Below are 27,348 nucleotides of genomic sequence, written 5' to 3'. Positions count from 1 at the left end.
CCACATATTTCTCCAGGTACATAATTACATAATAAAATATCCTAAACACAGCTATTTAGCATTTGCTCCTACACTTCTTTTGGAAAATGTTGAAAGAAGGTTTTTTTAATAGACTTACAGAATTTCACAGTTTGAAGAATCCTTAGAGATCATTCCATTCAAACTCTCTACATTATAGATAAGAAAATGGGTCCTCATGGTGAAAAGTGACTTACCCAGAGTCATCTCACAGGAAGGTAGTGACAGGAAAAGGACTTGAAACTGAAAAAAGCTAACGTGTTAAGAGCTTCCTTCTGAGAACAGGTTCTGATTGATGAGAAGGCTGGCAGAGAACAAAATGACACATCAATCTGACAGTATTTTGGAAGGAAATTTGAGAGGTGTTTCTCAGAAGCCTCTTAAGATCTGCCACTTCTATCCTAGCTTCCAGATGGGTGGGCTATCTATGTCTGCTTTCTTCCTCTGTTTCTCCTCTTCAGGCCATCCCATCCTGGAAGCACCTGAGAGTGTGACAGGGCCTTGGAAAGGGGATGTAAATATTCCATGCACCTATGGTCCTCTGCAAGGTTACACTCAAGTCTTGGTAAAGTGGCTGGTACAACGTGACTTGGACCCAGTCACCATATTTCTACATGATTCCTCTGGAGACCATATCCAGCAAGCAAAGTATCGAGGCCGCCTACAAGTGAGCCACAAGGTTCCAGGAGATGTGTCCCTCCAACTGAATAGCCTGGAGATGGATGACCGGAGCCACTACACATGTGAAGTCACTTGGCAGACCCCTAATGGTAACCAAGTGGTGAAAGATAAGATCATTGAGCTCCGCGTCCAGAAAGGTGAGTCACTGTGGGGGGTAGGAAAGCACTAATAGATGAAGGCCAAATAAAGGACTATAATCCTAGAAAACCTTGATAAACCCAGGGAATTTTGTCTACTTGTATACAGACTCTTTTCAGTTATATGTGCTAATCAAGAGAAGTGGACAGGCATAAGATCCTCAGGGTCACCACTCTTATAGTATAATTTAAGAAGTGTTGAAAAGGGCTCCTCATCTTCAAATATTTACCCCTTGAAGTTTCCCAGAAGTTCCAGCATCCACACCCTGGTTTCCCTCCTTGGGTTATGAGTCTTAAAACTCATGAAAATGAGTATATCTATCTAATCATAATATTGGAGAGTAACTAGAGGTTGACAGAAAAGCTCTGGGGAAAGGGATGCTGGGGTCAGCCAAGATAAATATTGCTGACTTGACAATTTATGAAAGCCTGCCCTGGTAATCCAAAATTGCAGATAATCCAAAAACTCAATCTATTGATGCCTAAAAAAAAATCTCTATACATTTTTAAAAAATCAGTTGATTTTTAATTCCAGATAATCCCCAACCCTAGATAACACAAAACAGTACCTAATCGTCCAAAGAAAGATTTTTTTCTTCTCTCCCAAGTCAAGAGCCCCTTTTAGTTCCCTTTGCAGATATATACTTGTTCCTATACACAGGAAGCATGACTCAGCCTTGTCTTCACATATCCTTGTAACTTCTCAGAGCCTCCCCTCTTGTCTTCCCTTTTGCAGTCTCTGTTTCCAAGCCCACAGTGACGACTGGCAGTGGCTATGGCTTCACAGTACCCCAGGGAATGAGGATTAGTCTTCAATGCCAGGCTTGGGGTTCTCCTCCCATCAGTTATGTTTGGTTTAAGGAACAGACTGTCAATCAAGAACCCATCAAAGTAGCAGGGTCGAGTATCTTACTCTTCAAGCATGCTGTGGTGGCTGACTCCGGCTCCTATTTCTGTACTGCCAAGGGCCGGGTAGGATCTGAGCAGCGCAGTGACACTGTGAAGTTTGTGGTCAAAGGTGAGCAATCCTTTCTTTTGGAGATCCTTGCAATCACAGTCCTTGTAATGGAGATATCTTTATTCCATACAAGACAGTTTGTGGGTGTGGAGGGGGGTGGTGTCCTGGGTTGTGCAATCACAGAAAGAAAAATTCTGAACTGATAATCACAAGGCTGGAGACAATGCCTGTAATGTTGTGGGTTAAGAAGACAAAGAGGGTAATGGGGAAAGTGACATTCACTAGGTAATTCATATTTTGCAGACACAATTCACAAGAACTCAGCAGACATTTTATAATTGATTCCCACATCTATCTGATGAGATAGCTATCATCAGCCTAATTTTATGGAAGAAATTGAAAATCAGAAAGGGAAATATATTTGCCCAGGAGCTCACAGCTAGAAAGTTCAAGTTGGAACTTGCATGAAGATGGCATACTCTTTCCATTACATCTAATTGTCTCTTATGTTTGAATATTTATTAGCTCCTGGACACCCTTTGGAATCTATTTTTGTTGTTGTTATTTTCTTTTTTTTTTTTGTATAGTTGACACACAGTGTTACATTAGTTTCAAGTGCACAACATAGTGAATTGACATGTTTATACATTATGCTATGTTCACTACAAGTGCAACTACTATTACATCACTATTACAATATCATTAACTATATTCCTTTTACTGTGCTTTTATCCTCTTTTATTTCCTAACTAGAAGCCTCTATCTCCCATTCCTCTTCACACATTTTTACCATCTTCCCACACTCCTACCCTCTAGCAACCATCAGCTTGTTCTCTGTGTCTATACATATAATTCTGCTTTTTTTAATTCATTTTTTAGATACCATATGAGTGAAATCATATGGTATTTGTCTTTCTCAGTCTAACTTATTTCACTTACCATAATATCCTCTATGTCCATCCATGTTGTCTCAAATGGCTTGATTGCATCCTCTTTTATGGCTATTTAATATTCCATTGTACATATATACACCACATTTTCCATATCCATTTGTCTAACCATGGACACTTATGTTGCTTCCATATCCTGGCTAGTGTAAATAATGCTTCAATAAGCATAGAGGTGCATATATCTTTTCAAATTAGTGTTTTCATATTCTTTGGGTAGATTGCCAATAGCAGAACTAATGGATCATATAGTATTTCTACATTTATTTATTTATTTATTTATTTATTTATTTTTGAAAAGCCACCAGGCTGTTTTTATTTTATTTTATTTTATTTTTTTGTTGGATTTTTTAAATGAAATTTATTGACAAATTGGTTTCCATACAACACCCAGTGCTCATCCCAAAAGGTGCCCTCCTCAATACCCATCACCCACCCTCTCCTCCCTCCCACCCCCATCAACCCTCAGTTTGTTATCAGTTTTTAACAGTCTCTTATGCTTTGGCTCTCTCCCATTCTAACCTCTTTTTTTTTTCCTTCCCCTCCCCCATGGGTTCCTGTTAAGTTTCTCAGGATCCACATAAGAGTGAAACCATATGGTATCTGTCTTTCTCTGTATGGCTTATTTCACTTAGCATCACACTCTCCAGTTCCATCCACCTTGGTACAAAAGGCCATATTTCATTTTTTCTCATTGCCACGTAATATTCCATTGTGTATATAAACCACAATTTCTTTCTCCATTCATCAGTTGATGGACATTTAGGCTCTTTCCATAATTTGGCTATTGTTGACAGTGCTGCTATGAACATTGGGGTACAAGTGGCCCTATGCATCAGTGCTCCTGTATCCCTTGGATAAATTCCTAGCAGTGCTATTGCTGGGTCATAGGGTAGGTCTATTTTTAATTTTCTGAGGAACCTCCACACTGCTTTCCAGAGCAGCTGCACCAATTTGCATTCCCACCAACAGTGCAAGAGGGTTCCCGTTTCTCCACATCCTCGCCAGCATCTATAGTCTCCTGATTTGTTCATTTTGGCCACTCTGACTGGCATGAGGTGATACCTGAGTGTGGTTTTGATTTGTATTTCCCTGATAAGGAGCAACGCTGAACATCTTTTCATGTGCCTGTTGGCCATCTGGATGTCTTCTTTAGAGAAGTGTCTATTCATGTTTTCTGCCCATTTCTTCACTGGGTTATTTGTTTTTCGGGTGTGGAGTTTGCTGAGCTCTTTATACATTTTGGATACTAGCCCTTTGTCTGATATGTCATTTGCAAATATCTTTTCCCATTCCGTTGGTTGCCTTTTAGTTTTGTTGGTTGTTTCGTTTGCTGTGCAGAAGCTTTTTATCTTCATAAGATCCCAGTAATTCACTTTTGCTTTTAATTCCCTTGCCTTTGGGGATGTGTCGAGTAAGAGATTGCTACGGCTGAGGTCAGAGAGGTCTTTTCCTGCTTTCTCCTCTAAGGTTTTGATGGTTTCCTGTCTCACATTTAGGTCCTTTATCCATTTTGAGTTTATTTTTGTGAATGGTGAGAGAAAGTGGTCTAGTTTCAACCTTCTGCATGATGCTGTCCAGTTCTCCCAGCACCATTTGTTAAAGAGGCTTTTTTCCATTGGATGTTCTTTCCTGCTTTGTCAAAGATGAGTTGGCCATACGTTTGTGGGTCTAGTTCTGGGGTTTCTATTCTATTCCATTGGTCTATGTGTCTGTTTTGGTGCCAATACCATGCTGTCTTGATGATGACAGCTTTGTAGTAGAGGCTAAAGTCTGGGATTGTGATGCCTCCTGCTTTGGTCTTCTTCTTCAAAATTCCTTTGGCTATTCGGGGCCTTTTGTGGTTCCATATGAATTTTAGGATTGCTTGTTCTAGTTTCGAGAAGAATGCTGGTGCAATTTTGATTGGGATTGCATTGAATGTGTAGATAGCTTTGGGTAGTATTGACATTTTGACAATATTTATTTTTCCAATCCATGAGCAGGGAATGTCTTTCCATTTCTTTAAATCTTCTTCAATTTCCTTCATAAGCTTTCTATAGTTTTCAGCATACAGATCCTTTACATCTTTGGTTAGATTTATTCCTAGGTATTTATGCTTCTTGGTGCAATTGTGAATGGGATCAGTTTCTTTATTTGTCTTTCTGTTGCTTCATTGTTAGTGTATAAGAATGCAACTGATTTCTGTACATTGATTTTGTATCCTGCAACTTTGCTGAATTCATGTATCAGTTCTAGCAGACTTTTGGTGGAGTCTATTGGATTTTCCATGTATAATATCATGTCATCTGCAAAAAGCGAAAGCTTGACTTCATCTTTGCCAATTTTGATGCCTTTGATTTCCTTTTGTTGTCTGATTGCTGATGCTAGAACTTCCAGCACTATGTTAAACAGCAGCGGTGAGAGTGGGCATCCCTGTCGTGTTCCTGATCTCAGGGAAAAAGCTCTCAGTTTTTCCCCATTGAGGATGATGTTAGCTGTGGGCTTTTCATAAATGGCTTTGATGATCTTTAAGTATGTTCCTTCTATCGAAACTTTCTCAAGGGTTTTTATTAAGAAAGGGTGCTGGATTTTGTCAAAGGCCTTTTTGGCATCGATTGACAGGATCATATGGTTCTTCTCTTTTTTTTTGTTAATGTGATGTATCACGTTGATTGATTTGCGAATGTTGAACCAGCCCTGCATCCCAGGAATGAATCCCACTTGATCATGGTGAATAATTCTTTTTATATGCCGTTGAATTCGATTTGCTAGTATCTTATTGAGAATTTTTGCATCCATATTCATCAGGGATATTGGCCTGTAGTTCTCTTTTTTTACTGGGTCTCTGTCTGGTTTAGGAATCAAAGGAATACTGGCTTCATAGAATGAGTCTGGGAGTTTTCCTTCCCTATTTCTTGGAATAGCTTGAGAAGGATAGGTATTATCTCTGCTTTAAACGTCTGGTAGAACTCCCCTGGGAAGCCATCTGGTCCTGGACTCTTATTTGTTGGGAGATTTTTTTTTTTTAATTTTTTTTTTCAATTTTTATTTATTTTTGGGACAGAGAGAGACAGAGCATGAACGGGGGAGGGGCAGAGAGAGAGGGAGACACAGAATCGGAAACTGGCTCCAGGCTCCGAGCCATCAGCCCAGAGCCCGACACGGGGCTCGAACTCCCGGACCGCGAGATCGTGACCTGGCTGAAGTCGGAAGCTTAACCGACTGCGCCACCCAGGCGCCCCAAGTTGGGAGATTTTTGATAACCGACTCAATTTCTTCGCTGGTTATGGGTCTGTTCAAGCTTTCTATTTCCTCCTGATTGAGTTTTGGAAGCATATGGGTGTTTAGGAATTTGTCCATTTCTTCCAGGTTGTCCAATTTGTTGGCATATAATTTTTCATAGTATTCCCTGATAATTGTTTGTATCTCTGAGGGATTGGTTGTAATAATTCCATTTTCATTCATGCTTTTATCCATTTGGGTCCTCTCCCTCTTATTTTGGAGAAGCCTGGCTAGAGGTTTATCAATTTTGTTTATTTTTTCAAAAAACCAACTCTTGGTTTCGTTGATCTGCTCTACAGTTTTTTTAGATTCTATATTGTTTATTTCTGCTCTGATCTTTATTATTTCTCCTCTTCTGCTGGGTTTAGGCTGCCTTTGCTCTTCTGCTTCTATTCCCTTTAGGTGTGCTGTTAGATTTTGTATTTGGGATTTTTCTTGTTTCTTGGGGTAAGCCTGGATTGCAATGTATTTTCCTCTTAGGACTGCCTTTGCTGCGTGCCAAAGCGTTTGGATTGTTGTATTTTCATTTTAGTTTGTTCCCATATATTTTTTAATTTCTTCTCTAATTTCCTGGTTGACCCACTCATTCATTAGTAGTGTGTTCTTTAACCTCCATGCTTTTGGAAGTTTTCCAGACTTTTTCCTCTGCTTGATTTCAAGCTTCATAGCATTGTGGTCTGAAAGTATGCATGGCATAATTTCAATTCTTGTAAACTTATGAAGGGCTGTTTTGTGGCCCAGTATATGCTCTATCTTGGAGAATGTTCCATGTGCACTCGAGAAGAAAGTATATTCTGTTGCTTTGGGATGCAGAGTTCTAAATAGATCTGTCAAGTCCATCTGATCCAATGTCTCATTCAGGGCCCTTGTTTCTTTATTGACCGTGTGTCTAGATGATCTATCCATTTCTGTAAGTGGGGTGTTAATGTCCCCTGCAATTACCACATTCTTATCGATAAGGTTGCTTATGTTTATGAGTAATTGTTTTATATATTTGGGGGCTCCGCAATTCGGTGCATAGACATTTATAATTGTTAGCTCTTCCTGATTGATAGACCCTGTAACTATTATATAATGTCCTTCTTCATCTCTTGTTACAGCCTTTAATTTAAAGTCTAGTTTGTCTGATACAAGTATGGCTACTCCAGCTTTCTTTTGGCTTCCAGTCGCATGATACATAGTTCTCCATCCCCTCACTCTCAATCTAAAGGTGTCCTCAGGTCTAAAATGAGTCTCTTGTAGACAGCAAATAGATGGGTCTTGTTTTTTTATCCATTCTGATACCCTATGTCTTTTGGTTGGCGCATTTAATCCATTTACATTCAGTGTTATTATAGAAAGATCCGGGTTTAGAGTCATTGTGATGTCTGTATGTTTTATGCTTGTAGTGATGTCTCTGGAACTTTGTCTTACAGGGTCCCCCTTAGGATCTCTTGTAGGGCTGGTTTAGTGGTGACAAATTCCTTCAGTTTTTGTTTGTTTGGGAAGACCTTAATCTCTCCTTCTATTCTAAATGACAGGCTTGCTGGATAAAGGATTCTTGGCTGCATATTTTTTCTGTCTAGCACCCTGAAAATCTCGTGCCAATTCTTTCTGGCCTGCCAAGTTTCAAAAGAGAGATCAGTCACAAGTCTTATAGGTCTCCCTTTATATGTGAGGGCATGTTTACCCCTTGCTGCTTTCAGAATTTTCTCTTTATCCTTGTATTTTGCCAGTTTCACTATGATATGTCGTGCAGAACATCGATTCAAGTTACGTCTGAAGGGAGTTCTCTGTGCCTCTTGGATTTCAATGCCTTTTTCCTTCCCCAGTTCAGGGAAGTTCTCAGCTATGATTTCTTCAAGTACCCCTTCAGCACCTTTCCCTCTCTCTTCCTCCTCTGGGATACCAATTATGTGTGTATTATTTCTTTTTAGTGTATCACTTTTTCTCTAATTTTCCCCTCATACTCCTGGATTTTTTTATCTCTCTTTTTCTCAGCTTCCTCTTTTTCCATAACTTTATCTTCTAGTTCACCTATTCTCTCCTCTGCCTCTTCAAGCCGAGCTGTGGTGGTTTCCATTTTGTTATGCATTTCGTTTAAAGCGTTTTTCAGCTCCTCGTGACTGTTCCTTAGTCCCTTGATCTCTGTAGCAAGAGATTCTCTGCTGTCCTGTATACTGTTTTCAAGCCCAGCGATTAATTTTATGACTATTATTCTAAATTCACTTTCTGTTATATTATTTAAATCCTTTTTGATCAGCTCATTAGCTGTTGTTATTTCCTGGAGATTCTTCTGAGGGGAATTCTTCCGCTTGGTCATTTTGGATAGTCCCTGGCGTGGTGAGGACCTGCAGGGCACTTCCCCTGTGCTGTGGTGTATAACTGGAGTTGGTGGGCGGGGCCGCAGTCAGACCTGATGTCTGCCCCCAGCCCACCGCTGGGGCCACAGTCAGACTGGTGTGTGCCTTCTCTTCCCCTCTCCTAGGGGCGGGATTCACTGTGGGGTGGTGTGGCTCGTCTGGGCTACTTGCACCCTGCCAGGCTTGTGATGCTGGGGATCTGGCGTATTAGCTGGGGTGTGTAGGCAAGGTGCACGGGGGCAGGAGGGGCAGGCTTAGATCTCTTCTCCTTAGGTGATCCACTTCAGGAGTGGCCCTGTGGCAGCGGGAGGGAGTCAGATCCGCTGCAGGAGGTTTGGCTCCGCAGAAGCGCAGAGTTGGGTGTTTGCGAGGAGCGAGCAAGTTCCCTGGCAGGAACCGGTTCTCTTTGGGATTTTGTCTGGGGGATGGGCGGGGGAGATGGCGCTGGGGAGCGCCTTTGTTCCCCACCAAACTGAGCTCTGTTGTCAGGGGGCTCAGCAGCTCTCCCTCCCTTTGTCCTCCAGGCTTCCCGCTTTCTGAGAGGAGCTGTTAACTTATGACCTCCCAGACACTAAGTCGCGCTTGTTGTGGGAACACAGTCCGTCAGGCCCCTCCGCTTTTGCAAGCCAGACTCGGGGGCTCTGCTTGGCCGGTGAGCCGCCCCTCCGCCCCGCCTCCCTCCCGCCAGTCCGCGGAGCGCGCACCGCCTCGCCGCCCTTCCTACCCTCTTCCGTGGGCCTCTCGTCTGCGTTTGGCTCCGGCGACTCCGTTCTGCTAATCCTCTGGCAGTTTTCTGGGTTATTTAGGCAGGTGTAGATGGAATCTAAGTGATCAGCAGGACGTGCGGTGAGCCCAGCGTCCTCCTAAGCCGCCATCTTGCAAAACCCTCCACCTCCCTGCTGTTTTTAACAGTGGCTGTACCAGTTAACATTCTCACCAGTAGTGTATGAGGGTACCTTTTTCTCCACATCTTCACCAACACTTGTTATTTCTTGTCTTTTTGATTTTAGCCATTATAACAGGTGTAAGGTGATATTTCATTTTGCTTTTTCTTTGTTTTGTTTAGTGAGGATTTTTGTTGTTCTTTTGTTGTTTGTGTTTGGTTTTGCTTCATGAAATAAAGCCCAGATATCTACATACTGGGTTTTTTTTTTTTTTTGATACCACCACCCCCCTCCCTTCCATCTTCTTCTAAAGTCAAATGAAAGTTCTGGTTGATGTCTCTGATTGACTCTGGTAAATCAAGGTCTGGCTGTTTTTTACAGAATTATCCTGGGAGCACAACAAATTATGTACATAAAGGTTGCAGGTTGGGGTTTAAACAGCCATCCCAGCAGTGGTATGTCTAAATGCATCTTGTTGCCTTCCAAGACATCTCCTTGGAAGGGAAGATGTTTATTCCAACAAGGCTGCCATTGCCCAAAACATGTTGGGAACTAACTTTTAGGGACTTATCCTCTGAGCCACCTAAAAATTATTTTCTTCAGAAGATAGCTCTGTGTAAGGAAAATGAGCAAGCTGGCTCTCACTCACTATTTGGATTAGGAGATTAATGTTGGTTTGAGACTCCTTTGTTTTCTTGAAAGAATTTACTTCCCAAAGTTGAGTTGTAATGAGTGTGTATGTGTATGTTTTGGTCTGTTAGTTTTTGGGGGAACAAGGGCAGTCTGACTCTTAGAGAATTACATGGCCCAGTTCTCTGAGAGTTGACAAATGGTCAGGCAGAGAGAGCAGACAGAACATGACCAGAAAGTCCAAGAAAGTATACTTCATAAAGTGATAGTTGAAAATTCTCACTTTTCTGTGAGTTGGTTCCTAGCCAATCTGGGAAGGACCTTGCTTACAAACAACCTATCCATTCCTTATCAAAGTTTATGCTTACAGGCAACAAAGTCGTTAGGCACTTTTTACCATTGTCCTTTAGTGATGAGAAAGGAAAATGAGACTCAGAGAAGTTACTTTCAGTCTTGCACCCTTCTCTGCTCTGTGAGCCTTCACCTTCTTTCTGCACCTCAACCTGGTTCCATGATTCTGGTTGCATTTTATCTCTGACCTACATAGCTCTAAATCCTCATTCCTCTGCCTTACACTCTATGCCATTCCACTTATGATATAGCTCTGGATGCCATGCCTTTCTTCACATTCAGACTGCTAAGCTTTGATTTAAAAAAATGCAGAGCTGGGCCCCTGGGTGGCTCAGTCAGTTGAGCATGCGACTGAGCTTGAGCCCCGTGTCAGGCTCTGTGCTGACAGCTCAGAGCCTGGAGCCTGCTTCAGATTCTGTGTCTCCCCCTCTCTCTGCCCCTCCCCCACTCATGCTGTGTCTGTCTGTCTCTCTCTCTGTCAAAAATAAATAAACATTAATTACATTTTTACTGCAGAGGTGCTTTGGCCTCAGTTATCAGTTTACTTTCATGTTCTGTGACACCCACTGCCTATCCCCATACTGTTTACCAACTTGTGAATTTTTGTCCCATTCCTGATAGCAGCTGTTGAGAACACTTTTACTCTATTTTAAGCCTCCAGTTCAGCTCTCATAACATGAGAGAGTACCCAGATCCGTCTCAGATGTGAATTCTCTCAATTACCCTCTCTGTCTTGACATTTCCCTACCAATTCCTTCTTGGAGCAGAGTAAAATATGCCTTTCTCTCCACAGCAAACCCTCCATCTGTGCTTTTAACCTCAGCTAATCTAACTCTCTGACCCACCTATTGAGTCATCACTAACCTTCAAATTATGAAAATTTTAGACCTTTTCATTCACACTCATCCTCTTCAACATCAGTGTAACAGTTGACATTCCTTCCTCCTCAAAGGTCTTTCAAATTCTATCAGCACCACCATTCTCTTTTGGTTCTCCTAAGACCTATCTGACTGATCCTTCTAAGACCCCTCTGCTGGCTTTTCCTTAATTTATCTCTTGGATCATAAATGTTGTCAAAGACCTAGTTTGAAGCTTCGGCAACATCTTTAACTTCCTCCTCCCCTTCCATTTCAAATAATCATCAATATCACCAAGTGCTGTGAATTCAACTACTGAATCAGCTCTCTTATTAAGCTCCTCTTTTCTTTTCCAATACCCTCATTAGTTTCATCATATTTTTTCTTGAACAATTTCTGGGGAATGGAAATAAGGAGAGTGCCAGTTTTTTTTCCAATCGCCTTTTAAATGACTTCTCTATGTCCATCCATTCACACCAAAGCATCAACTAAATCATCATTTATTGAGTATCTATTCTATGTCATGAGATATAAAATCCATGAGGGTCCAGCAAAGTACTTGGCATATAGGAGGCACTTAATGGATATTTGTAAATGAATAGACAAAATATACCACTCCTTCACCTTCAAAAACCTCACCACACTGTTGTCAGAATTATTTTTGCAAAATTTAGATTGGGCAATGTTTATTCCTTCCTCAGAAACTTTCTGTTGCTCCACATGGACACTTCTACAAAAAACAAAGCCTAAACTCCCTTAGTCTGTTCCCAGACAACCTATCCAGACTTATCTTTCCACACCTGTAACATAAAGTGCTGTTCTTCCTACCTGCAATTTTCTTCCTTCTTCTTAGTCTAAAGAAATTCTATCCACCTCCATTGACATCTTTTTGTCAATGAGATATACTTTGCATACTATAAAATTCAACATTTAAATGAATATGATTCAGTGGTTCAGATTGTTGCACACTCATCACCATTATCCAATTCAAGAGCATTTTAAACACTCCAAAAGGAACCACCATGTTCTTTAAGTAATCACTCTCATCCTCCATTCCTCCAACCCCTAGAAATCACTAATCTACTTTCTGTTTACTTACCTTAGAATACTTATCTATTCTGGGTATTTCATATTAATTGAACCATGCAATATGTGACATTTTGTGTCTGGTTTCTTTTACTTAGCATGATATTTTCAAAGTTCATCCATGGTGTAGCATGTATTAGATGTTCATTCTTTTTATTGCCAAATATTATTCCATTGCATGGATATAACGCATGTTATCATTCACTTGTCAATTGATGGGAACTTGGGTTGTTTCTACTTTTTTGTTATTATGAATAATGCTACTAGTAGCAATCATGTACATGTCTTCATTTGAATTTCATTTCAATTCGCTTAAGTATATGAGTAGGAATGGAATTTCTGGGTCATATAGTCACTCTATACATATATTTTTGAATAACTCCTGAACTCTTTTCCAAAGTGGCTGTACTATTTTACATTCTCATCAGCAGTGTATGAGGGTTGCAATTTCTCCTCATTTTTCATCAACTTATTTTGCATTTTAGTTATTAAATTATAACAAACTAAGTGGGTATGAAGTAGTATCACCTTGTTACACTTTGCATGTCCCTAGTGACTAATGATGTTGACTATCTTTTCATGTGCTTATTGGCCCTTTGTATGCCTTCTTTGGAGGATAGATTATTCAAATATTTTGCACATTATTTTTTATTGAAGTGTAGTTTATTGAAGTATACAATAATATATTAGTTTCAGGTGTACAATGTGGTGATTCAACATTCATAAACATTATGAAGTGATCACCATGTATAGTCTAGCTACCATCATTTACCATACAAAGTTGTTATGTATTATTACATATTATTGACTGTATTTCCCATGTTGTGCATTGTATCCCCATGTCTAATTTTATAAATGTAATTGTGCACATTTCAAAATTTGATTGTTTGCCTTTGTAATTGTTGAGTTGTAATATTGTTTCGTATATTCTTTTTTTTTTTAACATTTATTTATTTTTTGGGACAGAGAGAGACAGAGCATGAACGGGTGAGGGGCAGAGAGAGAGGGAGACACAGAATCGGAAACAGGCTCCAGGCTCTGAGCCATCAGCCCAGAGCCTGACGTGGGGGTCGAACTCACAGACCGCGAGATTGTGACCTGGCTGAAGTCGGATGCTTAACCGACTGCGCCACCCAGGCGCCCCTGTTTCGTATATTCTTAATGCTAGATTATTTTCAGATATATTGTTTGCAAATATTTTATCTCATTCTATAGGTTGAATTTCACTTTCTTGATAGAGTCCTTTGATACACAAAAGTTTTTAATTTTGATGAAGTCTAACTTATTATTTTTTTTTCTTTTGATGCTTATGCTTTTGGTGTCATATCTAAGGATCCACTACCAACACAAGGACACAGATATTTACTCCTATGCTTTCTTTTCAGAGTTTTAAAGTTATATCTCATATGTTTAGATCTCTGATCTATTTAGAATTAATTTTTATATATAGCAGGAGATAGAGGGACCAAGCTCATTATTGTATTCTCTGGTTGTCCCAGCATTATTAGTTGAAGAAACTATGCTTGCCCACTGAATGGTCTTAGCAGTCCTGTCAAATATCAATGACCAAAAATATAAAAATTTATTTATGTCTCTCAATTGTATTACATGATCAATATATTGATACAAGTACCACAGTTTTGATTTCTATAGCTTTGTGGTAAGTTTTTATTTTTTATATTAAATATAATTTATTGTCAAATTGGTTTCCATACAACACCCAGTGCTCATCCCAAGAGGTGCCCTCCTCAATGCCCATCACCCACTTTCCCCTCTCCCCCACCCCCCATCAACCCTCAGTTTGTTTTCAGTATTTAAGGGTCTTTTATGGTTTGCCTCCCTCCCTGTCTGTAACTTTTTTCCCCCTTCCCCTCACCCATGGTTCTCTGTTAAGTTTCTCAGGATCCACATATGAGTGAAAACGTATGGTATCTGTCTCTCTCTGCCTGACTTATTTCACTTAGCATAATGCCCTCCAGTTCCATCCACGTTGCTACAACTATATACAATGCAATACTTGGAAATGAGAAAGAATGTAGAAAGTTTTTAAATTGGTGAGTTTTCCAATTTTGTTTATCTTTTTCAAGATTGTTTTGGTTATTTAGGATCCATGGCAATTCCATCTGGAGTTATATTGATCCATATAGGATCAGCTTTTCCATTTCTGCAAATAGGTCATTGAGATTTTTATAGTGATTGAATTTATTCTACAGATTTTGACAGTATTGCCATCTTAATAATATTAAATTTTTCAATCCATGAACATGAGACGTCTTTCCAGTTATTTGAAACTTCATTCAACAATGTCTTGTAGTTTTCAGTTTGATGCTTCTCTCCTGCATCTCCTACATCTCCCCCTTTTTCTTTCATTTGGCAAAGCTGGAGGGCAAAGACAGAGGCTTGTGAGGCATATTTTTGGCTTCATTGCTGTCCTATTCTCCACATTAGGTATATGCAAAGTAATTAGACAAAGATTAATATAAAACTAACAGTCGCAGAAAAGATTAAGGGTTTTATATAATTCATTGGATTAAATTCTGAGATTCGATTAGTTATCTCAGATAGAGAAGGAACACCTCAAATCATCTCAAGTTTATTTTTGAATGTTTCATAGATGTCCTTTTGTAATTGAACTATATCAGCAGAGGTGTACCTTGATTAAGAAGGTGCCGATGCAGGGCACCTGGGTGGCTCAGTCGATTAAACATCCAACTTCGGCTCAGGTCATGATCTCACAGTTTGTGGGTTCAAGCCCCGCGTTAGGCTCTGTGCTGACAGCTCAGAGCCTATAGCCTGTTTCAGATTCTGTGTCTACCTCTCTCTCTGCCCCTCCCCTGTCCATGCTCTGTCTCTGTCTCAAAAATAAATGAACATTAAAAAAATTTAAAAAAGAAGGTGTTGATGCACCAGGTCCCATGATATTGTAGATTGATTATATATGTGGGGGGTGACACAAAAGGTTCCAATCACATTGAAGCTTTATCTGTTGTTGTAAACTAATCAATTGATCTAGAAAAAGTACAGCTTGTTGCAAGTCATATGATTGGCTCTCTATTCGGCTATCAATCAGCCGTTGGTTGTTACACAGCCTTTCTGAATCTTTGTACAAAGTGGGTGGTTTGTACAGTCTGATGCAGTGCAAAACTGGCTGTTGTTGCTGTAGCTGTAATAGCTATAATCCCAAGTAGAGTGGTTACCAGTAAAGCTACAAAAAACATGGGGTGCAGTGTAAGATACTTTTTAAATATTTCATCTATGAGATACATTTCAGGGGAATGTGGCCAAGACCGATCCATAATTACAGGCATCCAAATCCCATTACGTGCCTTAAGGATATATAAGATTTTTTTATACTGATTAAAAGAAATAGTAGAATTAAGACAAGTATAAAAACAACAATTAGGGGCGCCTGGGTGGCGCAGTCGGTTAAGCGTCCGACTTCAGCCAGGTCACCATCTCGCGGTCCGTGAGTTCGAGCCCCGCGTCGGGCTCTGGGCTGATGGCTCAGAGCCTGGAGCCTGTTTCCGATTCTGTGTCTCCCTCTCTCTCTGCCCCTCCCCCGTTCATGCTCTGTCTCTCTCTGTCCCCAAAATAAATAAACGTTGAAAAAAAAATTAAAAAAAAACAACAACAACAACAACAATTATGGCAAGTCAGAAGATTGTTATCAAGGGCCTAATGAGGCATGCCTAATATAAACAGAAAAGGAAGTCTGATACATGCTTGAATTTTATGAGTCTCATTTAATCTAAGAGAGATGGATAATTTATTTGAAGTATTCATTAAGTGGCCTTTCCACGTGGCCATGCCTAATAATCCAGTGCCAATCTTCCAAAGTTCTCAATGAACTGGCCAATCAGTTAAACGTGGGCTGGGGGAAGTCATCCCTCCTTCATGCCATACAATGGGTTCAGATGTTACATCTAAAATGATGTCGTCTTGATATTGAAGCCATCAGAGCTCTCTTTTGGAGTGTTTGATCTGAGCAGAGCCTACAGAGGCCCAGATAATGACGCTTCCTTTGGAAGTGTTAAGAAGAACTCTACCAACCTCTCCTCTACAGAGCTCCCAATTAACCCATTCCTCAGGATTTATAATCTTTCTTAATTGACATCAAGGCAATTTAGGAGGGTAATTGTATATAATTCATTGACTTCTCATGGAGACACCTGTAGTAAGTACAATATAGAGACATTAGTCCCATTGGGTATTTTTGCTATCCATGCCTGTGAATGAAATATAACACAGTGTTCACCTGTTCCAAAGCATATAGGTGGCCCATCTGCACCTACAGAATATTCAGGGATTATTTTTCCTTCTTCTGGTTTAAATGGACCTCTATTATCATAAGGTCCAGGCAATGAGACTGAATCATTTACATAAACTGGGAAAGAGGGATCATCCCATGTAATTAATCTATTAAGAGGTGGATTTGGAATATAAGCCCAATATGTGTGATTCTCTTTAGTATTCATGGTTAAAGTAAGAACCGACATCATGGCAATAAACAGAGTAGTAGAAGTCTTAGGTGTTCCTCTTTTTTGGAGGATCTGTTCTGCTTCTAGAGTCATCTTCTTCATCTGTCCCCATGTTGGAGGTTTGGCTTTCATTGTTTTTTTTTTTTTTTGGTTCTTCTTTTTATCTTTCATTCCAGGCTTAATTCTTCCGTATCTTTCTTCAGTGGTCGAAAATCGTCAACTCTTTCTTTTCACCCATCTGTTCATATCGTGCTTTTAATTGCCAGGCTGGGAGCCAGATATACCCGTTATCTGTGGACACAAGAGCAAATCCTTGACCCCACAATTTAACATACCCAGGGCACCATTGGTTATTATCATTTTTCCAAAATATTGGTTGTGAAAGGGGTCTGGTATTAGAGACTTTGTGATGTTTTTCAGCTGCGGTGAGCTCGTGTTCACCTCTTAAATCAAAAAAAATAAGTGTAAATAATGTTTTCATTAATTGATCCTTTGGATTCAAGGCCATATCCCCTGTTTTTGTTTTTGTCACATGGTTTTTAATGTACGATTAGCATGTTCAATAATAGCTTGACTACAGGAATGCCTGTAGTATGATGAATGCCCCATTTTTGGCAAAATATAAGAAGAGTGTGAGAAGCAAAAGCGGGGCCATTGTCAGTTTAAAGATTCTGGGGGAGTCCCATCATGGCAAATGCTTCTAAAAGGTGCTGAATAACATGGGCCGTTTCTTCTCCTGACAAAGGTGTAGCCCATATAAAACCAGAATATGTGTTTATTGATATATGTATATATGCAAGGCAACCAAATTGTGCAACATGAGTAACATCCATTTGCCATAAATCATTAGGTTGTTGACCTCTGGGATTAACCCCCTAAGAGTACGGAGGAATAACAATGGGCCCACAAGTGGGGCAGTGTGATAATTTCTCTGGCTTGTTTAAGGGAAATAGAAAAGCATTTACTTAAGCCTTTAGCATTAAGATGAGTCATAATGTGAAAATCTTGTGCTGTAATAACAGGAGCTGCCAATAAGGAATCCGCTGTAGCGTTTCCTTCTGCCAAGCGGCCAGGGAGGCCAGAATGAGATCCTATGTGAGTAATGTATATAGGATGGGATTGGTGTTGGAGACAATGTTGGACTTGAAAAAATAAGTCAGACAATTCTGAGCCATCTGAATAAATATTAATGGTTTCCAAAATTTCTTTTAGTATGAAATTAATTGTCAAGTTGGTTTCCATATAACATCCAGTGCTCATCCCAACAGGTGCCCTCCTCAATGTCCATCACCCACTTTCCCCTCCCTCCCACCAGATTTTCAATCATTTGTTTAGAATAGGTTGAATCCGTTAAGATATTGATGGAGGAGGAAACATCCTTAAGTAATAGAAATATGGCAGCGAGTTCAGCCTTTTGTACTGAGGCATTTGGGGATTTTACACATTTAGAAGTAGGACCATAATATGCAGAATAACTGGATTTGTTGGCATCTGTAAAATAATTAGGTCCATTTACATGTACTGCTTGTACAATTCGAGGCATGATAAAGGAGGTGGTTTTGATAAATTCAATTAACTTGGATTTAGGATAATGGATGTCTATGTGACCTATATTATCTGGAACTCCAAGTTGCCCATGAAATGCATTGCTGATAGGCCATGGATATTTGTGCATGAGACAGAAGTACTATAATTGTCTCAGGGTCTTGGGCTGTTATTTCCTTAAGTCTCTCCCGACCCTTAAAAATCAACATTCCTATTTTGTCTAAATATGTAGGTAATTTTTTAAAGGCTTTGTTGGAAAGAAATATCCATTCTATGATTCCATTAGCCTGCCAAAGTACTCCTGTAGGAGAATGAGGTGATGGTAAAATTAACAAGGAAACAGGTAGCGAGGGGTCAACTTGAGTAAGCTGACTGGAAGCAATTTTTTGTTCATTCCATTGTAATTCTTGGGATGCTTCCAGAGTTAATTTTCTAGAGCTATTTAAATTGGAATTCCCTTTAAGTACATCAAAAAGATGAGTCAGTTGATAAGTAGGTATACCTAGAGTAGGACTTAACCAGTTAATGTCTCCTAATAACTTCTGGAAATCATTCAAAGTATGCAAGGTATCTCTACGAATTTGAACATTTTGAGGCATTATTGAATTTTGTACTAATTTTTGACCTAAATAGAATAAGGGACCTTCAAATTGAACTTTGTCTTCTGTAATAATGAGGCCATCTTCTGAGAGGGTTGCCTGAGCTGCTAAAAAGAGTGCATGTAAATCATGTTCCAGTAACGCTAATAGGCTGTCATCCATGTAATGAATGATCTGAGCATGAGGAAACAGATAATAAATATCAGAGAGGGTCTGCAACAAAAAGCTGACAAAGAACAGGACTATTTAACATTCCTTGAGGTAAAACTTTCCATTGAAATCTGTTTTTGGGCTTCTCATGATTAATTACAGGAATGGAGAATGCAAATCTTTCCGAATCTTTAGGGTTTAAGGTAATGGAGAAAAAACAATCCTTAAGATCAATAATTATAATTTTCCAGTCTCGAGGGATAGCAGCAGGTGTCAGAAGGCAAGGCTGTAGAGCCCCCATAGATTGTTTGATTTTATTTATGGGTCGGAGATCAGTCAGCATTCTCCATTTTCCAGATTTCTTTTTTATGACAAAAACCGGAGAATTCCAGGGACTAGTTGAAGGTTCAATATGTCCCGCTTCTAATTGTTCAGAAACTAAAAATTTTAAAGCTGCCAGTTTTTCTTGAGAAAGCAGCCACTGCTCTATCCATATCAATAAGATATGGCGCATAAATGGCTCATCAATAAGCCATCTTAAAGGCAGCACACATTTTTTGTTCTCTGGCAGTGGCCACTAGGATAAATTTGGATATCCTAGACTTGTGGCTTTATGTTTGGGGAAAATATTGAGGGGTGTTTTAATGCCTTGTTGATTTATATATAATCCCTTCAGTGGGTCATATCCCATGGCACACATTATATTTTTACTTTGAGTAAATACAGATGGGAGGGGCGCCTGGGTGGCGCAGTCGGTTAAGCGTCGGACTTCAGCCAGGTCACGATCTCGCGGTCCGTGAGTTCGAGCCCCGCGTCAGGCTCTGGGCTGATGGCTCAGGGCCTGGAGCCTGTTTCTGATTCTGTGTCTCCCTCTCTCTCTGCCCCTCCCCCGTTATGCTCTGTCTCTCTCTGTCCCAAAAATAAATAAAAAAACGTTGAAAAAAAATACAGATGGGATATTAATATATGCACCCCATTGTTGAAGTATATCTCTACCCTACAGATTAATGGCAATGTTAACCACATAGGGTTTAAGAGTTGCTATCTGATCCTCGGGTCCTTCACATCTCATAATCTGTTGACTCTTTCTATTCCCCCTAAGGAGCCAAGTCCTGTAAAAATTACAGGTACATTTTCAACAGGCCAAGATGAAGGCCAAAACTTTTCAGATATGATGGTAACGTCAGCTCCAGTGTCTCCTAATCCTATAAAAGGTTTATTATTAATTTTAAGATGTATTTTGGAGTGAAAATCTTTCAAAAATGTTTGCCAATATAATTGTTTTCCGGTACTGCAAAAACCTCCAGTTCTGATAACAGGATTGCTTTGGCCCTCTATATAAAGAAGAAAAAGTAATTGAGCAATTTTATCTCCTGGTTGAATATTATAAGGGTTATCGGCCGATATCATAACTTGAATTTCATTTTCCTAATCACAGTCAATAACACCAGGATGCACATGAATACCTTTAAGTGTAAGACTACTCTGCCCAAAAATAAGGCCTACTGTGCCTTTTCCAAAGGCCCATAAATTCCTGTTCTAACTTTAACGACACCTAAAGAAGGCTGGGTCTATAGCAGGGAGATCTAAGGCAGGACTCCCAGTTGTTGCATGACAGAGGTCTGTGACCTGTCGATGTTGTGGTGTTGAGACCCATTGCTGGCTGGATAAAAGCTCATTTTGTTTGTTGGGCCCTGAGCTAGGCCCTGTGAGAAGTTTCCCTGATTTTGATCAATATTAAGAGATGGAAGAGGATGCCCATCTTTGTGATATTTGGAATGGCACTGATTGGCCCAATGATATCCTTTTTTACAACGAGGGCATAAAACAGTTGGAGACATTAATTTAGATAGATTATCAGTACTGGTATTATTAACATTATGCTTGTTTTTTTTTAATTTGTCCTTTATTTTTCAACAGTCTTTTTTCATATGGCCAATTTTTCCACAACCAAACCATTTGGTGTTAGTTTTAAAAGGGCCTGTCTGTCTTATAGTGGCAGCAAAGGGGTTCATATTGTAAAGTGGGGTACCAGTATCAGCACATGCTTTCACATAGTCAGCCATGGACCCAGCAGCCACTCTTATAGGATGAAGAGCTGGCTGGCATTCTGAATTAGCATTACATAAGCCACAATAGGAACCAACAAATCTCTTAGGCCTGCCTGAGGAATTGTTTTAGCCAAAACATCTCTTGATCTTGCTACAAAGTCAACATAAGGTTCAGTATTTCCCTGTTTAACATTTACAAATGAGGGGGTAAGTTCCCCTAGAGTAGCTGTACTTTGCCAAGCCATCTTACAGCAATTCTGTACTTGTTGTATTGCTTGATCACTCATACCACATTGATATCTTAGTTGAGAATATTCTCCTTGTCCAAAAAGTTGTTCCTTGTCAATAGGAATATTATCATGAATGTTTCTTTCCTCTTGAATCTTAGTCTGATCTTCCCACCAAGTCATAAGTCATAAATATTCAGCACGGGATAAAACAGTTCTAGCCAACATTTCCCAATCTTTAGGAATCAAGCGTTTGGTATCAGAAAATGCTGAAAGTAAGCCCTGCACATAAAGAGTTAGTGCCGTATTGGACACAAGCCATTTTAAGATCTTTCAAAATTTTTACAGGGATCTGAGAGTATTATAGCATTATAGTTTCCATTAGGATATTGTGCATTTGGTGGAAAAGCATTCAGAGTAACCGGAAATATTTCTGGTACCGGTTGTATCAATTCTAAATCTCCTTCCTCCTTAGCCTTTATCAACCCTCACATCAGAGGTGTAATTATAGGGCCCCCATATCCCTTGGAAAGAACTATTATGTGAGGCTGATCATTAGAAAAAGGATTGGAAGTGACTGGATAGGCAGTCTTTCGTTTAACATGAGTAGGAATTTTTGTATTTTTAGGTAAAGGAGCTGGGGGGTATACTTTATTATAAGGGGAGGCACTATCCTCCAAGTTATCATTTGTGGGTGGTGGCAGAGGCCATTCTGGTAAAGTATCTTCCTCAGGCGCTATAGCTTTGATTTCTTCAGAGGAAGACTCATCCTCCATCCTCAAAACTATCAGATGTAAAATCTGACTCATCATCTTCTTCTTGATGAATTTTTAATTTAGGTGAACTTATATTTTGTTCTGAGTCGGACTGTAAAGGCTGTAAAGCCATCTTAAAGAGCATAAAGACCAAACTTTTAAAGAAATGATATCTCCATTTTGATGAGCACGTCTAAGCGATTTCATAATTAATCTCCATTGTTTAAGGTGTAAAAGATTTTTTCCAGAATGGTTAAACCAATAGCAATGTTTTTTAACCAAGTACCAGAACTCATCAAAAGTTCCTCTTTTCACTTTTACTCCAGAACTTCGCAATAAAGTACGAAGTAATTTAGAGTAAGCTTCATGATCATGAGACAGTGAGTTTCCCATACTTCACTCTCCCAGAGCCGGGACTTACCTGTCCTACAGCTCCGCTTTAATCCTCTGCGACTGTAAACCAAAGTAGTCTGGAAGACTGCCTTAACCTGCTGACTAGGCCAATTGTTGCAGGGAATATAGCTGGAGTCACAAAAGATGAGTCCGCAAAGTTCAGTTAAGTGAAGGTCCTCATACTCGAGTCAGAATGAGGCCCAACTCCAGAATGAAGCTTCTTTTTATTACGATAATTGCTAAAGACTATGTGCATAAAGTCAACTGAGTGTGTTAATCGATCTAATTGTTTTGCTTTTCAAGGTTGAATTTCGAGTTCACTGGTTTCTCTAGCTATAATAAGGGTCAGGTGTGAAGGAGAATCCAGCCCTGGGCAATGTTAATGGCTCTAGGGTTCCTTACAAGCTGCAGCCACATTCAGCTGTGTAAAAATGTCCTAAGGCCTTGTACCTTCTCCAGCCCTTTCCTTTTGAAGTCTTTTCCTTTATTGCTTCCCTCCTGCAACTCCCACACAAAGATCCCACTAAAAAGAAGAACTATACACCAATTTCCCTGTTGAATATAGATGCAAAAATCCTCAACAAGATATTAGCCAACTTGGATCCAACCATACATTAAAAAAATTATTAGCCCTAAGTAAGTACAAAAAGATCAAGATCATACCGTGCATATTTTCAGACCATAATGCTATGAAACTTGAAATCAACCACAAGAAAAAATTTGGAAAGGTAACAAATACTTGGAGACTGAAGAACATCCTACTAAAGAATGAATGGGCTAAACAAGCAGTTAAAGAGGAAATTAAAAAGTACATGGAAGTCAATGAAAATGATAACACCACAACCCAAAACCTTTGGGATGCAGCAAAGGCGTTCATAAGAAGACACTATATAGCAGTCCAGGCCTTCCTAAAGAGGAAACAAAGATCTCAGATACACCACCTAACGTTGCGCCTTAAGGAGCTAGGAAAAGAACAGCAAACAAAACCCAAAACCAGCAGAAGACAGGAAATAAATATTAGAACAGAACTTAATTCCATTAAAACCAAAATAACTGTATAACAGTTCAATGAAACCAAAAGCTGGTTCTTTCAAAGAATTAACAAAACTGATAAGCTACTAGCCAGTTTGATCAAAAAGAAAAAAAAAAGGAAAAGACCCAAATAAATAAAATCAAGAATGTAAGAGGAGAGGTCACAACCAACACAACAGGAAAAAAAAAAAACAATAAACAGGGAATATTACGAGCAAGAATATGCCAATAAAAATGGGTAATCTGGAAGAAATGGAAAAATTCCTAGAAATGTATACACTATCAAAACTGAAACAGGAAGAAATATAAAAATTGAACAGACCCATAACCAGTAAGGAAATCAAATTAGTAATCAAAAATCTGCCAAAAAACAAGAGTCCAGGGCAAGATGGCTTTCCAGGGGAATTTTACCAAACATTTCTGGAAGAGTTCACACCTATTCTCTTGAAGCTGTTCCAAAAAAATAGAAATGGAAGGAAAACTTCCAAACTGTTTCTATGAAGCCAGCATTACCTTGATTCTAAAACCAGAGACCACTGTAAAAAGAAGAACTTTAGACCAATTTTCCTGATGAACATGGATGCAAAAATCTTCAACAAGACATTAGCCAACAGGATCCAACAATACATTAAAAAAATTATTCACCACAACCACGTGGGATTTGTACCTGGGATGCAGGGCTGGTTCAATATCCACAAAACAATTAATGTGATTCATCACATCAATAAAAGAAAGGACAAGAACCATGTGATGCTCTCAAAAGATGCAGAGAAAGCATTTGACAAAATACAGCATCCTTTTTGATAAAAACCCTCAAGAAAGTATGGATAGAAGGAGCATACCTGCAGATCATAAAAGCCATATATGAACGACCCAACACTAATATTATCCTCAATGGGGAAAAACTGACATCTTTCCCCCTAAGGTCAGGAACAAGACAGGGATGTCCATTCTCGCCACTGTTATTCAACATAGTATTGGAAGACTTAGCCTCTGTAATCAGACAACACAAAGAAATAAAAGGAATCCAAATCAGCCTGGAGGAGGTCAAACTTTCACTCTTCACACATGACATGATACTCTACATGGAAAACCCAAAAGATTCCACAAAAAAACTGCCAGAACTGATTCATGAATTCAGTAAAATGTCAGGGTATAAAAATCAATGCACAGAAATCTGTTGAATTTCTATAACAATGAATCAATAGAAAGAGAAATCAAGGAATCGATCCCATTTACAATTGCACCAAAAACCATAAAATACCTAGGAATAAATCTTACCAAAGAGGTGAAAAACCATACACTGAAAATGATATAAAGCTTATGAAAGAAATTGAAGAAGACACACACAAAAAGGGGAAAATATTCCATGCTCCTGGATAGGAAGAACAAATATCGTTAAAATGTCAATACTACCCAAAGCAATCTACATATTCAATGCAATCCCTATCAAAATAACACAAGCATTCTTCACAGACCTAGAACAAATAATCTTAAAATGTGTATGGAGCCAGAAAAGTCCCAGAATAGCCAAAGCAATCTTGAAAAAGAAAACCAAAGCAGGAGGCATCACAATCGCAGACTTCAAGCTATACTACAAAGCTGTAATCATCAAGACAGTATGGTACTGGCACAAGAACAGATACTCAGATCAATGGAACAGAATAGAGAACCCAGAAATGGGCACAAAAACGTATGGCCAACTAATATTTGACAAAGCAAGAAAGAATATCCAATGGAATAAAGACAGTCTCTTCAGCAAGTGGTGCTGGGAAAACTGGACAGGGACATGCAGAAGAATGAACCTGGACCACTTTCTTACACCATACACAAAAATGAACTCAAACTGGATTAAAGACCTAAATGTAAGACAGGAAACCATCAAAATCCTCAAGGAGAAAGCAGGCAAATACCTCTTTGATCATGGCCACAGCAAGTTCTTACTCAACACGTCTCCAGAAGCAAGGGAAACAAAAACAAAAATGAACTACTGGGACCTCATCAAAATAAAAAGCTTCTGCACAGCGAAGGAAGCAATCAGCAAAACTAAAAGGCAATTGACAGAATGGGGGAAGACATTTGCAAATGACATGTAGTCTTTCTTTCCAATATTGATGTGTTTTATTTTTTTATTGCACAATTTCCTTGGTTAATACCTCAGTACAATGGTAAATAAGCATGGTGAGAGTGGACATAATTGTCTTGTTTTTGATCTTATAAGAAAAGCTTTCAGTCTTTTACCATTAAGTACAATGTTTGCTGTATGTGTTTTTTTTAATGTTTTCTTATTTTTCAGAAAGAGTGTGAGCAGGGGAAGGACAGGGAGAGGGGGAGAGAGGTTCTGAAGTGGGCTTTTCTCTGACAGCAGCAAAACCCATGCGCGGCTCAAACTCGAACTGCGAGATCATAACCTGAGTTTAAGTCAGATGCTCAACTGATTGAGACACCTAGGTGCCCCATGTGTGTTTTATATAAATACTTTTATCAGGCTGAGAAAATTGCCTCTATTCCTAGTTTGCTTAATGTTTTTTTGTTTTTTTTTATAATTAAAGAGTGTTGGATTACATCAAGTGCATTTTCTGTGTCTTTTCTATTAATAGAGTGTATTGCATTGATTCATTTCTCGTATGTTGAATCAATCCTGCATTCCTGGGATAAACCCTAATGGTCATGGTACATAATCTTTTTAATATGCTTCTGGATTTTATATGCTTGTATTTTATTAAGTAGTTTTACATTTATATTCATAATGCATAGTGTTTTTTTTGTTTGTTTGTTTGTTTTCTTTTCTTTTGATGTCTTTATCTGCTTTTGTATCAGGGTAATACTGGTCTCATATATGAAGTTGGGAAGAGTTACCTTCCTGGTTTTAGAAAGAATTGGTGAAGAATAGGCATTAATTTTTCTTTAAACTTTTTGTAGAATTCATCATTGAAGCCATCTGGGCCTAACCTTTACTTTGTGGGAAGGTATTGAATTAGAGATCCAATCTTTTTACTTGTTAAATTTCTACCTATTCGAGTTTTCTATCTCTTCTTTTGTCAGTTTTAATAGTTTGTAAATTTCTAGGAATTTCTCTTACATCTTAACTAATTCATTGTCTTACAGTTATTCATAGTATTCCCTTAGAATTATTTTTATTTCTACAAAGTTAGTAGTAAGGTCCTCTTTTTATTAAATATATTAAATATTTTAACAATTTGAGTTTTCTTTCTTTTTCCCAGGTTGGTCTAGCCAAAGGTTTGTCAATTTTGTTGATTTTCTTTAATAACCAAATTTTGGGTTTGTTGATTTTCTCTATTAATTTCCACTTACTATTTCATTTATTTCTGCTAAGTATTTTCTTCCTTCTCTTTGTTCTCTGTTTAATTTGCTTTTCTCTTTCTAGTTTTCATTTTAAGGTGGAAGATTAGATTATTGGCTTGAGAGCTTCCTTATTTTCTGAAGTAGGTATTTATAGTTATTAATTTTTCTTTGAGTACTACTTTCACTGCCTCCAATAAGTTTCAATATGTTGTGTTTTAATTTTTGATCATCTCAAAGTATTTTCTTATTTCCTGATAAGTTTCTTTTGACCCACTGGTTAATTGGGAATGTGTCATTTAATTTCCACATATTTGTGAATTTCTCTAATTTTCTTCTGTTAATTATTTCTAATTTAATTTCATTGTGGTTGGAGAAAATAGTTTGTATTGTTTTAGTTGTTTCAAATTTACTGAGCCTGAATTTGTGGCCTAACATATGGTCTGTTCTGGATAATGTTCCATATGCACTTCAGAAGCGCATATATTCTGCTGTTGTGTGGAGTGCTCTGTATATGTCAGTTAGAGCCATTTAGTTAACAGTCTTGTTCAAGAAGTGTTGTTCAAATCTTAAATTTTCTTCTGATCTTTCATCTAATTTTTCTATCCATAATTGAAACTACAGTATTGAAGCCTCAAACTATTATTGTTGAATTGTTTA

The 27,348-nt window shown here is 38.8% G+C and overlaps 1 protein-coding gene across 1 annotated transcript in view; it reads left to right on the top strand.

Annotated features, from left to right (window-relative positions):
* VSIG4 (V-set and immunoglobulin domain containing 4) overlaps positions 1-27,348 on the top strand; it is a 45,555-nt gene that overhangs the window by 5,784 nt on the left and 12,423 nt on the right. The window contains exons 2-3 of the mRNA XM_043570331.1: positions 480-836; positions 1,573-1,854. Of these exons, the coding sequence (XP_043426266.1) occupies positions 480-836; positions 1,573-1,854 (639 nt within the window). The remainder of the gene's footprint in view (positions 1-479; positions 837-1,572; positions 1,855-27,348) is intronic.

The sequence above is a fragment of the Prionailurus bengalensis genome, chromosome X, assembly GCF_016509475.1.
Source record: "Prionailurus bengalensis isolate Pbe53 chromosome X, Fcat_Pben_1.1_paternal_pri, whole genome shotgun sequence".
Lineage (NCBI taxonomy): Eukaryota > Metazoa > Chordata > Mammalia > Carnivora > Felidae > Prionailurus > Prionailurus bengalensis.
This window is presented reverse-complemented; position numbering and strand designations above follow the sequence as displayed.